Source organism: Mya arenaria, chromosome 3 (assembly GCF_026914265.1).
Source record: "Mya arenaria isolate MELC-2E11 chromosome 3, ASM2691426v1".
NCBI classification, from domain to species: domain Eukaryota; kingdom Metazoa; phylum Mollusca; class Bivalvia; order Myida; family Myidae; genus Mya; species Mya arenaria.
Window position 1 is genome coordinate 34,732,980 of NC_069124.1, and position 13,756 is coordinate 34,746,735.

Here is a 13,756-nt window from a genome sequence, read left to right on the forward strand (position 1 = left end):
CCGATTACCTTCATCGTGTAACCTGGATGTCGTTTTTTATCATTTCGCACTTCAGGAACATTGTAATTCGGTGTAGTATTTCGAAAATACTTCCTTTTCCGGTTATCCAAATAACAACAAGATGGTACGTAGAATTGATCGAATGAAATCCAAGTGTATCTGTTCATTAATACGATAATTCACTAATAACTCTTCAGTTATAATGTCTTCGATATATAATTATCTTAGTTTCTGATGCTTATTATTTTATTTTTTCGCACAGCTCTATGTGACCGGTATATAAAACATCGCTGCTATTGATGATAAATAATGAAATATAGTTGTATGAAAGTTTGACAATTACTAATTGAACCATTGTCTTGTTTATTCCGGAACATTGTTAATTTACTTTAACCACTAATAAAATTATTGGGAACAATTGGCAAACGATTTCTTTTACGTCTGTTTTTTCATTTTCATAAATTTTAGGCAGATCAGGAGCAAGTGAAGAAGAAGCGTACATTCAGAAAGTATGCCTTCAGGGGTGTCGATCTTGATCAGCTTCTTGACATGTCAAGGTTTGTCATTTTGAGCAAAACTTCAGTTAGTTCATTTAAACAGCTGCTTCAGAGTCTTTGACGATTTTTGTTTTGGTGACTAAATGCGTCCATATCCCACTTGTTTTCCTAGCCAAGAATGACAGATCTTAGTGCTAAGTATATTGCGCGGAAAGATAAAGGGCACCTGCTACATAGTTGAAAAATGGCGATGGTTTGTTGACTGATCGATCTGAACTTGTGTTTCATGAAACACTGAAGTGTAATATGAGAAAGGTATTGGCTAAAAATAATTTGTGTAACTTTTGTGTTTTCATTTAACAATGCAGTGTTAAATATTGTGGAGTTACGGTTGAAGAATATATTTTACATTGGTATGAATCAGTCGACTTGTGGCGTTTAGGGAACAAAATGAATATCCAAAAAAGTTCCCTATATATACACACATTATTGTGGCTAAACTTCAGTCTACCCTGAATGATTTTTTTTTAAAAAAACAATATTTTAACCTGTCTGTGGATTAAGACGAAGCCATAGCAAAAGTCCCTGAAATTCAAGCTCAAGTCACTTTAACGTCTTCAGGCGCAGAAGATATTTTACTAGCCTCAGGTGTTTCTTCTCGTTCATTTGGCACAGACTGACACTTGAATAATTTACTGCAAAAGTACTGTTAAAGATGGTTGAGCAAATTAAATGACAGAACATTAATAGAAAAATATTTTTTGTTTTCCTTTTCTGATTATAGAATTTACTACAAATTTGTTTTCATCATTAATTTATGTTGAACTTGATAAAGTTAACATTACCATTTTGTTCGTTTAGTGAACAATTGACAGAGCTGTTCACCTGCCGTGTGCGCCGCAAGTTCCAAAGAGGACTGAAGAGGAAGCCTCTGGCACTCATTAAAAGGTTGCGAAAGGCAAAGAAAGACGCTCCTGCACTTGAGAAACCAGAGGTTTGTAGAGACTGGTATATTTATTGAAAATGTGCTGCATACTGACAATCTTAACAACACAAACACTTATTTTATTCAATATGGTATAATATTTTATCATTTGCTCGTTAGTTAACTGGTTATAGAGTAATCTCTCAACTCTTGAGTTTAGTGAAGTGATAAACTTGGTAAAACTAAAAGCGTAAATGGCATATGGTTTACCTTGTGATTATCAATGATGATAACACTCAGCTCACTCTGAAGTATTCCACAAAGGTGGATAACTGCTGAGAATTATATATCTGATGGTAAAATTACAAATGTAATGATTAGTTCTTTAAAAAATAGAACTTGATCGAAGTTACTAGTTTCTCATTGCTCTGGGGTTATGAAACTTCTACCTATGGTATCAATGATGATAACACTCAGCTCACTCTTAAGAATTCCACAAAGGTGGACAACTGCTGAGAATTATATATCTGATGGTATATTTACAATAATATAGTGCTACATCTGCTTGAGGATTATTGTTTCTCACTGCTGCGAGGTTATGCAACTTCTACAGAATATATCAATGATGATACCACTCAGCTCACTCTAAGAATTCCACGAAGGTGGACAACTGCTGAGAATTATTTTCTGATGGTATACTTATTTATTACACCATATGAATTCTTACAAAATATAACTATCTGCTTGAGGATTATTGTTTCTCACTGTTATGAGCTTATGAAACTCAAATTGTTCTACCTGCAATATCAATGATAACACTCAGCTCACTCTAAGAATTTCACAGAGGTGGAAAACTGCTGAAAATTATATATCTGATGGTATAATTTTATATGGTAACAATCATTAGTACATAGAGACTGCTTAGGCCTAAAAAAAAATTTGTTTGGTTAGGGTTACATCCTTTTCAAAAATAGGTAGGGTAGGTAGGCTTTTTTTTTATTTTTTTATTAGGCTTTATATAAGAATGTCATTTTCATCATTGGAGAATAGTGTTAAAGTTATCTTCTATATAAGCATTTAAGGTTTTAAACTTCATATTGAAAGACAAAAAAATAAAAAGCAAAAAAAAATAAAAAAATAACTTTTTTTTTTTTCAAACTGACTATAAAAACTGTAGGGTCGGCGCCTATTCCGTAGTTAGGGTCGGGTAACCCGAACCAAATGTATTTTTTTTTAGGCCTTAAGGAGTTTTGAGGTTGTGAAACTGTTCTTCTGTTCAATATCAATGATGATAACACTCAGCTCACTCTTAAATTCCACAACGTGAACAAGTGCTGAGAATTATATATCTGATGGTATGTTTACAATAATAATTTAAGTTCTTATCAAATAGAACAACATCTGCTTGATAACTAATATTTCTTATTGCTAAGGTTATGAAGCTGTTCTACAGTAGTATGATATCCATGATGATAACACTCAGCTCACTCTAAGAATTCCACAGAGGTGGAAGTCTGCTGAGAAACATATATCTGATGGTATACCTAAGAAAAAAACTGGAATCTTGCATTATTTTGATACCAATGATTTATAGTGTTAACTTGTCAGTTCATATAAAATAGAACTGTGATTACAGGTTGTTAAGACCCACTTGAGGAACATGGTGATCGTTCCCGAGATGATTGGCAGCATTGTGGGTGTATACAATGGAAAGACATTTAACCAGGTGGAAATCAAGGTAACTTTTATTTAAACTTTGCTTAGTTCAGGTTACAAAGTTCAGTGCTCATTCTTGACAACGTTTTATCAATCTACATAGTAATATTTAAAAAGTTGTTGATCACAGGCGAAATCATTCAGATTTCTTGGTGGTAGTGAAATAAGTAAACTTTACACTGTGATGACACCCATGTACCACGCTTAATGTACATTGATGATATCCCATCACCCAACCTTTGTCTGAGTGTAGTAAATATTGTCACATGGATTAAGATGTCTTTTTCTGTGGTCACAAGTTACTGGCCATGATTCATTATGAAGATATTCTCATAAAACTGTACACATGCTTCTTGTGGCACATGTATATCAAGTTTGCACAGTGATGACACCCATGTACCACGCTTAAACTACATTGATGATATCCCATCACCCAACCTTTGTCTGAGTGTAGTAAAAATCATTATCACAGGGATGATGTGTTGATTACAATGAAAACTAATGTTATTTCACTACGCTATCACAGAAAGCAATATTTTTAGTGGTAACTTAAGTCAAAATTACCTTCTGTGGTCACTGGTGAAAGTGAAAGAAATGTCACAGTTTGATTTACAAAGTTATTGGGTCAGACTTGAATCAGGGAAACAAAATAATAACATACAATTTTTATTGTTTTGTTATAAATACCAACTGTCCGGTCAAAATAGATGTTGACTTGAGCTCTTTGGCTGAAGTACAAGCATTCTCATCAGCAGGCAGTTATTTTTGGTGATTCAAGCAAGGAGTAAAAAAAAAAATACATTTGGTTCGGGTTACCCAACCCTACCGTTTTTATACTCAGTTTGAAAAAAATAAAATGAAAAACTAAAAAAAATAATCTTTTTTGTATTTTTTTTATTGCTTTTCAATATGTAGTATAAACCTTAAATGCTTATACAGAAGATAACTTTTACAACAGTCTCTGATGATGAAAATGATATTCTTATATAAAGCCTAATAAAAAAAAAAAAAATAAAAAAAAAAAAAGCCTACCTACCCTACCTATTTTTGAAAAGGATGTAACCCTAACCAAACAATTTTTTTAAGCCCAAGCTGCATTGTATTTAAATTCAATTAAAGAATTTTGCTTTTTAAAATATTGTTGGATCTAAGCCCAACTCTTTGGTTTCATCGTTTCATGTGAACAGCGAATTCAACAAATGAGTACGACACTTAAGACATCAGTCAATATTGAATTTGAATGTCAGATGTTCAAAAATTACCACCATCCAATTGGTTCAAAAATGAGTTGAACCATTATGTCAAGTTTGCACAGTGATGACACCCATGTACCACGCTTAATGTACATTGATGATATCCCATCACCCAACCTTTGTCTGAGTGCAGTAAAAATCATTGTCACAGGGTTGATATGTAGATATTGGTGTGAAGTAGATGATATTTCACCAAGTTATGACAGAAAGCATTTTTTTAGTGGTCCAGTCATTTATAAAAAATACTTAATTAAATTTTGTTGTTTGACATATATAGAGAGATAGTTTGCCATTGTTTCAGACTCCAATTGACAAAGCAAAATACCATTTTCATTGTGTGCGTTTTTTTAAAATGAAAAACACTGTTCAGGCATAAATGGATGTTGACTTTTGCTCTAACACACTTGTTTGATCTTGGGTGATTCAAGGAAGTGGCAAAGCATAACATTCAGTTTCACACAACAAATTTCATATTTTAAAATTGTGTTGAACCTAAGCAGAACACTATTAAGGCAAATACCTGCATACTTCTTTCAGCAATGTTGTAAAAGTATTATACTTGTACCACAAAATAATCTGACAAACTATTGTTTCATCTTTTTATGTGAATGGCCAATTGAACCTAAGTATGACCTGTTGAAGGTCAATGAATATGGATTTTAAGTCAGATGTTCTAAAAAAGAAATACTGCTATCCCATTGGTTCAAAAATGAGTTCAACCATAATGTAAAGTTTGCACAGTGATGACACCCATGTACCACGCTTAATGTACATTGATGATATCCCATCACCCAACCATTGTCTGAGTGTAATAAATATTGTCACATGAATTAAGATGGACATGGATTGCCCTTTGACTGAGGCACTCTTGTGTTTGTGTCTTTTGGTGATTAATGCAAGCGGCATAGCATTAAATTTTAGTTTCAAAACTTCTTTTGTATTTGATAATACTGTTGAACCTAAGCAGGAATTATGGCAATTCCTCTGTACTTTTTACAGCACTGTTGTAGAAGTATTACACTTGTATCACAAACTTATCGGACAAACAATTTTGTTTCATCTTTTTAAGTGAGCAGCCAAATAAACCAATAAGAATTGACACAAAAACCTTGATTTATATGGAATGTGAATGTTAAAAGTACTTTCAACAAATACTTTCATCCCATTAGTTCAAAATTGAGTAACTGCTGTGTAAAGTTTGCACTGTGATGACACCCATGTACCACGCTTAATGTACATTGATGATATCCCATCACCCAACCTTTGTCTGAGTGTAGTAAAACCATTGTCACAGGAGTGAAGTGTTGGGTTGGGTGTGAACTTGATGTTATTTCACCAAGTCATGACAGAAAGTAATATTTTCGATGATCTGTCCAGTCATAAGAAACCTTGTTCAAATTATGTTATTGTATGACCTACAGAGAAATAGTTTTGCCATTGGTTCAGACTCTAATCCACAGTGCAAAATGTGCATTGTTTTATAACAAAAACCAATAATGTTCGGGCAAAAATTTATGTTGACTTGTGCATGAGCATTCTCATCTGCAGGCAAAGCTCGTTTCTTTGTTTTGGTGATTCAAGCAAGCAGCATAGCAGTAAAAGTTAGATGCACAACAAACAAATTTTGCATTTTTAAATTCTTTTTATTGTTAAACCAAAACCTAAAGGCATTATGGCAATACATACATACTTCTTACAGCACTGTTGTAGAAGTATTATACTTATATTAAAGAACTAATCAGACAAACTTTTATTTTATTTTTATTCAACTATGAAAGTTTACACAGTGGTGACACCCATGTACCACGCTTAATGTACATTGATGATATCCCATCACCCAACCATTGTCTGAGTGTAATAAATATTGTCACATGAATTAAGATGGACATGGATTGCCCTTTGACTGAGGCACTCTTGTGTTTGTGTCTTTTGGTGATTAATGCAAGCGGCATAGCATTAAATTTTAGTTTCAAAACTTCTTTTGTATTTGATAATACTGTTGAACCTAAGCAGGAATTATGGCAATTCCTCTGTACTTTTTACAGCACTGTTGTAGAAGTATTACATTTGTATCACAAACTTATCGGACAAACTATTTTGTTTCATCTTTTTATGTGAGCAGCCAAATAAACCAATAAGAATTGACACAAAAACCTTGATTAATATGGAATGTGAATGTCAAAAGTACTTTCAACAAATAATTTCATCCCATTAGTTCAAAATTGAGTAACTGCTGTGTAAAGTTTGCACTGTGATGACACCCATGTACCACGCTTAATGTACATTGATGATATCCCATCACCCAACCATTGTCTGAGTGCAGTAAAAATTAATGTCACAGGGATAAGGTTTCATTTTCTGTGATTACAAAATAATAAGTTTTGAACATATTTTCTGTTTCTTTTATCCTAAAGAATGTACAAAATGTATTAAATCTGTTTGGATTCTGAATTTTAAAATTGCATGAGAAATATTTTTACCTTGTCTGTTTTTAGAAGAAAAGTCACTGCACTATATTAGTTGTCATCAGCATCGTGCATAATCTAGAACCTTGGCCATGATTCAAAATGAAGTTATTCTTATAAAACTTTGTTCAAATGCTGTTAGTGACAATATGCAGATTACAGTGTAACCAGTCCCAAGTTATTTCTGTTGATAGTTTGAGAAAACATGCAATAACTTTTTCTAACGTTTTTTAACCTTTTTAAAATAATGGATCACTAAGATTGTGCTGATGATTGTTTATTTCATTCATTCAGTTTTCCAGCAATTTGCACATGCTGATTAGCTGAAATAAGTTAACTTTACACAGTGATGACACCCATGTACCACGCTTAATGTACATTGATGATATCCCATCACCCAACCTTTGTCTGAGTGTAGTAAGAATCATTGTCACATGGGTTAAGATGTCATTTTCAGTGGTCACGAGTTTATAGTAGATTAAATATTGAATTTAACCCAACAAATTTTCTGTTTCTTTTATGCTAAATTATATGCACACTTTCAAATTCACTTGAGTTGTTTAAATGGAGAATCGTATGAGAAACACTTATACTTGTCTGTTTTTAGAAGAAAAGTCACCAAAGCCTCATGTGTTGTCATTAGCGTTGTTCAAAGCTAAAACCTTGGCCAGGTTCAATTTCTGCCATCTGCATTTATGCGAACCAGCTTATAAAAGGAAAGTTTGCACTGTGATGACACCCATGTACCACGCTTAATGTACATTGATGATATCCCATCACCCAACCTTTGTCTGAGTGTAGTAAATATTGTCACATGGATTAAGATGTCTTTTTCTGTGGTCACAAGTTACTGGCCATGATTCATTATGAAGATATTCTCATAAAACTGTACACATGCTTCTTGTGGCACATGTATATCAAGTTTGCACAGTGATGACACCCATGTACCACGCTTAAACTACATTGATGATATCCCATCACCCAACCTTTGTCTGAGTGTAGTAAAAATCATTATCACAGGGATGATGTGTTGATTACAATGAAAACTAATGTTATTTCACTACGCTATCACAGAAAGCAATATTTTTAGTGGTAACTTAAGTCAAAATTACCTTCTGTGGTCACTGGTGAAAGTGAAAGAAATGTCACAGTTTGATTTACAAAGTTATTGGGTCAGACTTGAATCAGGGAAACAAAATAATAACATACAATTTTTATTGTTTTGTTATAAATACCAACTGTCCGGTCAAAATAGATGTTGACTTGAGCTCTTTGGCTGAAGTACAAGCATTCTCATCAGCAGGCAGTTATTTTTGGTGATTCAAGCAAGGAGTAAAAAAAAAAATACATTTGGTTCGGGTTACCCAACCCTACCGTTTTTATACTCAGTTTGAAAAAAATAAAATGAAAAACTAAAAAAAATAATCTTTTTTGTATTTTTTTTATTGCTTTTCAATATGTAGTATAAACCTTAAATGCTTATACAGAAGATAACTTTTACAACAGTCTCTGATGATGAAAATGATATTCTTATATAAAGCCTAATAAAAAAAAAAAAAATAAAAAAAAAAAAAGCCTACCTACCCTACCTATTTTTGAAAAGGATGTAACCCTAACCAAACAATTTTTTTAAGCCCAAGCTGCATTGTATTTAAATTCAATTAAAGAATTTTGCTTTTTAAAATATTGTTGGATCTAAGCCCAACTCTTTGGTTTCATCGTTTCATGTGAACAGCGAATTCAACAAATGAGTACGACACTTAAGACATCAGTCAATATTGAATTTGAATGTCAGATGTTCAAAAATTACCACCATCCAATTGGTTCAAAAATGAGTTGAACCATTATGTCAAGTTTGCACAGTGATGACACCCATGTACCACGCTTAATGTACATTGATGATATCCCATCACCCAACCTTTGTCTGAGTGCAGTAAAAATCATTGTCACAGGGTTGATATGTAGATATTGGTGTGAAGTAGATGATATTTCACCAAGTAATGACAGAAAGCATTTTTTTAGTGGTCCAGTCATTTATAAAAAATACTTAATTAAATTTTGTTGTTTGACATATATAGAGAGATAGTTTGCCATTGTTTCAGACTCCAATTGACAAAGCAAAATACCATTTTCATTGTGTGCGTTTTTTTAAAATGAAAAACACTGTTCAGGCATAAATGGATGTTGACTTTTGCTCTAACACACTTGTTTGATCTTGGGTGATTCAAGGAAGTGGCAAAGCATAACATTCAGTTTCACACAACAAATTTCATATTTTAAAATTGTGTTGAACCTAAGCAGAACACTATTAAGGCAAATACCTGCATACTTCTTTCAGCAATGTTGTAAAAGTATTATACTTGTACCACAAAATAATCTGACAAACTATTGTTTCATCTTTTTATGTGAATGGCCAATTGAACCTAAGTATGACCTGTTGAAGGTCAATGAATATGGATTTTAAGTCAGATGTTCTAAAAAAGAAATACTGCTATCCCATTGGTTCAAAAATGAGTTCAACCATAATGTAAAGTTTGCACAGTGATGACACCCATGTACCACGCTTAATGTACATTGATGATATCCCATCACCCAACCATTGTCTGAGTGTAATAAATATTGTCACATGAATTAAGATGGACATGGATTGCCCTTTGACTGAGGCACTCTTGTGTTTGTGTCTTTTGGTGATTAATGCAAGCGGCATAGCATTAAATTTTAGTTTCAAAACTTCTTTTGTATTTGATAATACTGTTGAACCTAAGCAGGAATTATGGCAATTCCTCTGTACTTTTTACAGCACTGTTGTAGAAGTATTACACTTGTATCACAAACTTATCGGACAAACAATTTTGTTTCATCTTTTTAAGTGAGCAGCCAAATAAACCAATAAGAATTGACACAAAAACCTTGATTTATATGGAATGTGAATGTTAAAAGTACTTTCAACAAATACTTTCATCCCATTAGTTCAAAATTGAGTAACTGCTGTGTAAAGTTTGCACTGTGATGACACCCATGTACCACGCTTAATGTACATTGATGATATCCCATCACCCAACCTTTGTCTGAGTGTAGTAAAACCATTGTCACAGGAGTGAAGTGTTGGGTTGGGTGTGAACTTGATGTTATTTCACCAAGTCATGACAGAAAGTAATATTTTCGATGATCTGTCCAGTCATAAGAAACCTTGTTCAAATTATGTTATTGTATGACCTACAGAGAAATAGTTTTGCCATTGGTTCAGACTCTAATCCACAGTGCAAAATGTGCATTGTTTTATAACAAAAACCAATAATGTTCGGGCAAAAATTTATGTTGACTTGTGCATGAGCATTCTCATCTGCAGGCAAAGCTCGTTTCTTTGTTTTGGTGATTCAAGCAAGCAGCATAGCAGTAAAAGTTAGATGCACAACAAACAAATTTTGCATTTTTAAATTCTTTTTATTGTTAAACCAAAACCTAAAGGCATTATGGCAATACATACATACTTCTTACAGCACTGTTGTAGAAGTATTATACTTATATTAAAGAACTAATCAGACAAACTTTTATTTTATTTTTATTCAACTATGAAAGTTTACACAGTGGTGACACCCATGTACCACGCTTAATGTACATTGATGATATCCCATCACCCAACCATTGTCTGAGTGTAATAAATATTGTCACATGAATTAAGATGGACATGGATTGCCCTTTGACTGAGGCACTCTTGTGTTTGTGTCTTTTGGTGATTAATGCAAGCGGCATAGCATTAAATTTTAGTTTCAAAACTTCTTTTGTATTTGATAATACTGTTGAACCTAAGCAGGAATTATGGCAATTCCTCTGTACTTTTTACAGCACTGTTGTAGAAGTATTACATTTGTATCACAAACTTATCGGACAAACTATTTTGTTTCATCTTTTTATGTGAGCAGCCAAATAAACCAATAAGAATTGACACAAAAACCTTGATTAATATGGAATGTGAATGTCAAAAGTACTTTCAACAAATAATTTCATCCCATTAGTTCAAAATTGAGTAACTGCTGTGTAAAGTTTGCACTGTGATGACACCCATGTACCACGCTTAATGTACATTGATGATATCCCATCACCCAACCATTGTCTGAGTGCAGTAAAAATTAATGTCACAGGGATAAGGTTTCATTTTCTGTGATTACAAAATAATAAGTTTTGAACATATTTTCTGTTTCTTTTATCCTAAAGAATGTACAAAATGTATTAAATCTGTTTGGATTCTGAATTTTAAAATTGCATGAGAAATATTTTTACCTTGTCTGTTTTTAGAAGAAAAGTCACTGCACTATATTAGTTGTCATCAGCATCGTGCATAATCTAGAACCTTGGCCATGATTCAAAATGAAGTTATTCTTATAAAACTTTGTTCAAATGCTGTTAGTGACAATATGCAGATTACAGTGTAACCAGTCCCAAGTTATTTCTGTTGATAGTTTGAGAAAACATGCAATAACTTTTTCTAACGTTTTTTAACCTTTTTAAAATAATGGATCACTAAGATTGTGCTGATGATTGTTTATTTCATTCATTCAGTTTTCCAGCAATTTGCACATGCTGATTAGCTGAAATAAGTTAACTTTACACAGTGATGACACCCATGTACCACGCTTAATGTACATTGATGATATCCCATCACCCAACCTTTGTCTGAGTGTAGTAAGAATCATTGTCACATGGGTTAAGATGTCATTTTCAGTGGTCACGAGTTTATAGTAGATTAAATATTGAATTTAACCCAACAAATTTTCTGTTTCTTTTATGCTAAATTATATGCACACTTTCAAATTCACTTGAGTTGTTTAAATGGAGAATCGTATGAGAAACACTTATACTTGTCTGTTTTTAGAAGAAAAGTCACCAAAGCCTCATGTGTTGTCATTAGCGTTGTTCAAAGCTAAAACCTTGGCCAGGTTCAATTTCTGCCATCTGCATTTATGCGAACCAGCTTATAAAAGGAAAGTTTGCACTGTGATGACACCCATGTACCACGCTTAATGTACATTGATGATATCCCATCACCCAACCTTTGTCTGAGTGTAATAAATATTTTCACATGGATGAAGATGTCTTTTTCTGTGGTCGTGAGTTAAAATTAGATTTAATCTTGAATTTAAACCATCAAATTTTCTTTTGTTTTTTTATGCTAAAATAAATGGACAATGGCAAATTCATTTGAGTTGTAAAAATGGAAAATTGCATGAGAAACACCCAAAGTTTGTCTGTTTTTAGAAGAAAAGTTGTGATAGCCTTTTGTGTTGTCGTTAGTGTTGTTCAAAGCTTTAACCTTGGCCAGGTTCAATTTCTGCCATCTGCACATGCAAATTGGCTTAAAGAAGGAAAGTTTACGCAGTGATGACACCCATGTACCACGCTTAACGTACATTGATGATATCCCATCACCCAACCTTTGTCTGAGTGTAATAAATAGTGTCACATAGATAAGATGTCATTTTCATGATCACATGTTACTGGCCATGATACATTATAAAGATATTCTCATAAAACTGTGTACTTTTTGTGGCACCTATATCAAGACCCATAACTCCGGCTTCAAAGATTGTTGAGTAATGTTTGTTGGCATTTTAAGGAAAATTAGCAAGAACTTTGACTTGGTGTACTTGTGGAATGAAGTATGAACATATATGACAGTCTCTGAATAACTCCTATCATTCTGGGATGTAGTCGTCTGCGGATCTGATAGCTTCAGGGACCAACAAAATAATAATTTTTAAAGATTTCCTTCTTTTTAACTGATTAAAAAACTGGTTTCTAAAGGTTTTTACTTCAATTGTTTAAGTATTAAAACTCCAGTTTGATTCAATTTTGAAGTCAGGAGAGCCATGAAAAGGCTTCTTAATCTGGGACATTGACCCCCATTGACGGTCCTTAGCAGCATTGGCCAAAACTCCTTGCCAAAATATTTTGGTTTCTGCCAGCTCAATGACATCCCTGACATTTGCCATGATGAAATCACTCAGCTCACTCTTATTTCAAATGTAGTTGAAATCTGAAGACCTTATTTTCCTGAGCAAATGTATGATCTCTCCAAACGTAATTCACATCTTGTTTTGATGCTCTCAAAAATAATGCCTCTAGAAATGAAGAAACCCCTGCAGCAAATTCCACATGTACACATCTTCATCAGATGTTGATAACTGTTCCTAAAATATGATGTTCTTCTGAAAGAACTATTTTATTTACTTCTCTAAAGAATAGGATCATAATTTATGATTGTTTCTAATACATGTGTTCTTTTGTTACAGCCGGAGATGATTGGCCATTACCTTGGAGAGTTCAGCATCACATACAAGCCAGTGAAGCACGGACGGCCCGGTATCGGTGCCACCCACTCTTCCAGATTTATCCCTCTGAAATAGACTGTGTCTTGTACAATTAATTAAATAAAGAGAAAAACACAATGTGCAGGGCTTGACATTTACCACTGCCCGATTGCCCGGGGCAAGTAATTTTTGCAGGCGGGCAGTAGTTTTTAGAATCTACCTGCCCGATCGGGCCGTAACAAAAAAAACTCGTCATAGTGGCGACTTTTCTGGTAAAAAATAGTAGTCCGTACTCTCCTTCTTGGAGAGTATTTATCAAACCGACACTAATGCACTCATTGGTTGTTGACTCGGAAAATCGGGTCAAATGGAGCTCCTCTGACATTTTCATTCGAAACTATGATGGTGAAGACTGCCTAATATTTTCCGATAGAGCTCGAGTAATTCAGTCTAGATCCGTTGGCCAATCACGTGAGCTGCACCAAATCCATATAGCTAGCATTCCAGTTAATGCTCTCACAATGTACACAAATGGTGTTTTGACAGTCGACACTGTCAAGTTTTTTTAATGTTTCAAACGAACAAAAGGCTA

General features: G+C 33.6%; 1 protein-coding gene across 1 annotated transcript; it reads left to right on the forward strand.

Annotated features, from left to right (window-relative positions):
* The first annotated feature begins 54 nt into the window (after window positions 1-54).
* LOC128227893 (uncharacterized) lies at window positions 55-13,300 on the forward strand. The gene is made up of 5 exons (XM_052938825.1): window positions 55-124; window positions 469-557; window positions 1,359-1,491; window positions 3,059-3,160; window positions 13,147-13,300. Exons 1-5 carry the CDS (start codon window positions 122-124, stop codon window positions 13,258-13,260), a joined length of 441 nt encoding a protein of 146 aa, XP_052794785.1. The 5' UTR covers window positions 55-121; the 3' UTR covers window positions 13,261-13,300.
* Window positions 13,301-13,756: the final 456 nt, after the last annotated feature.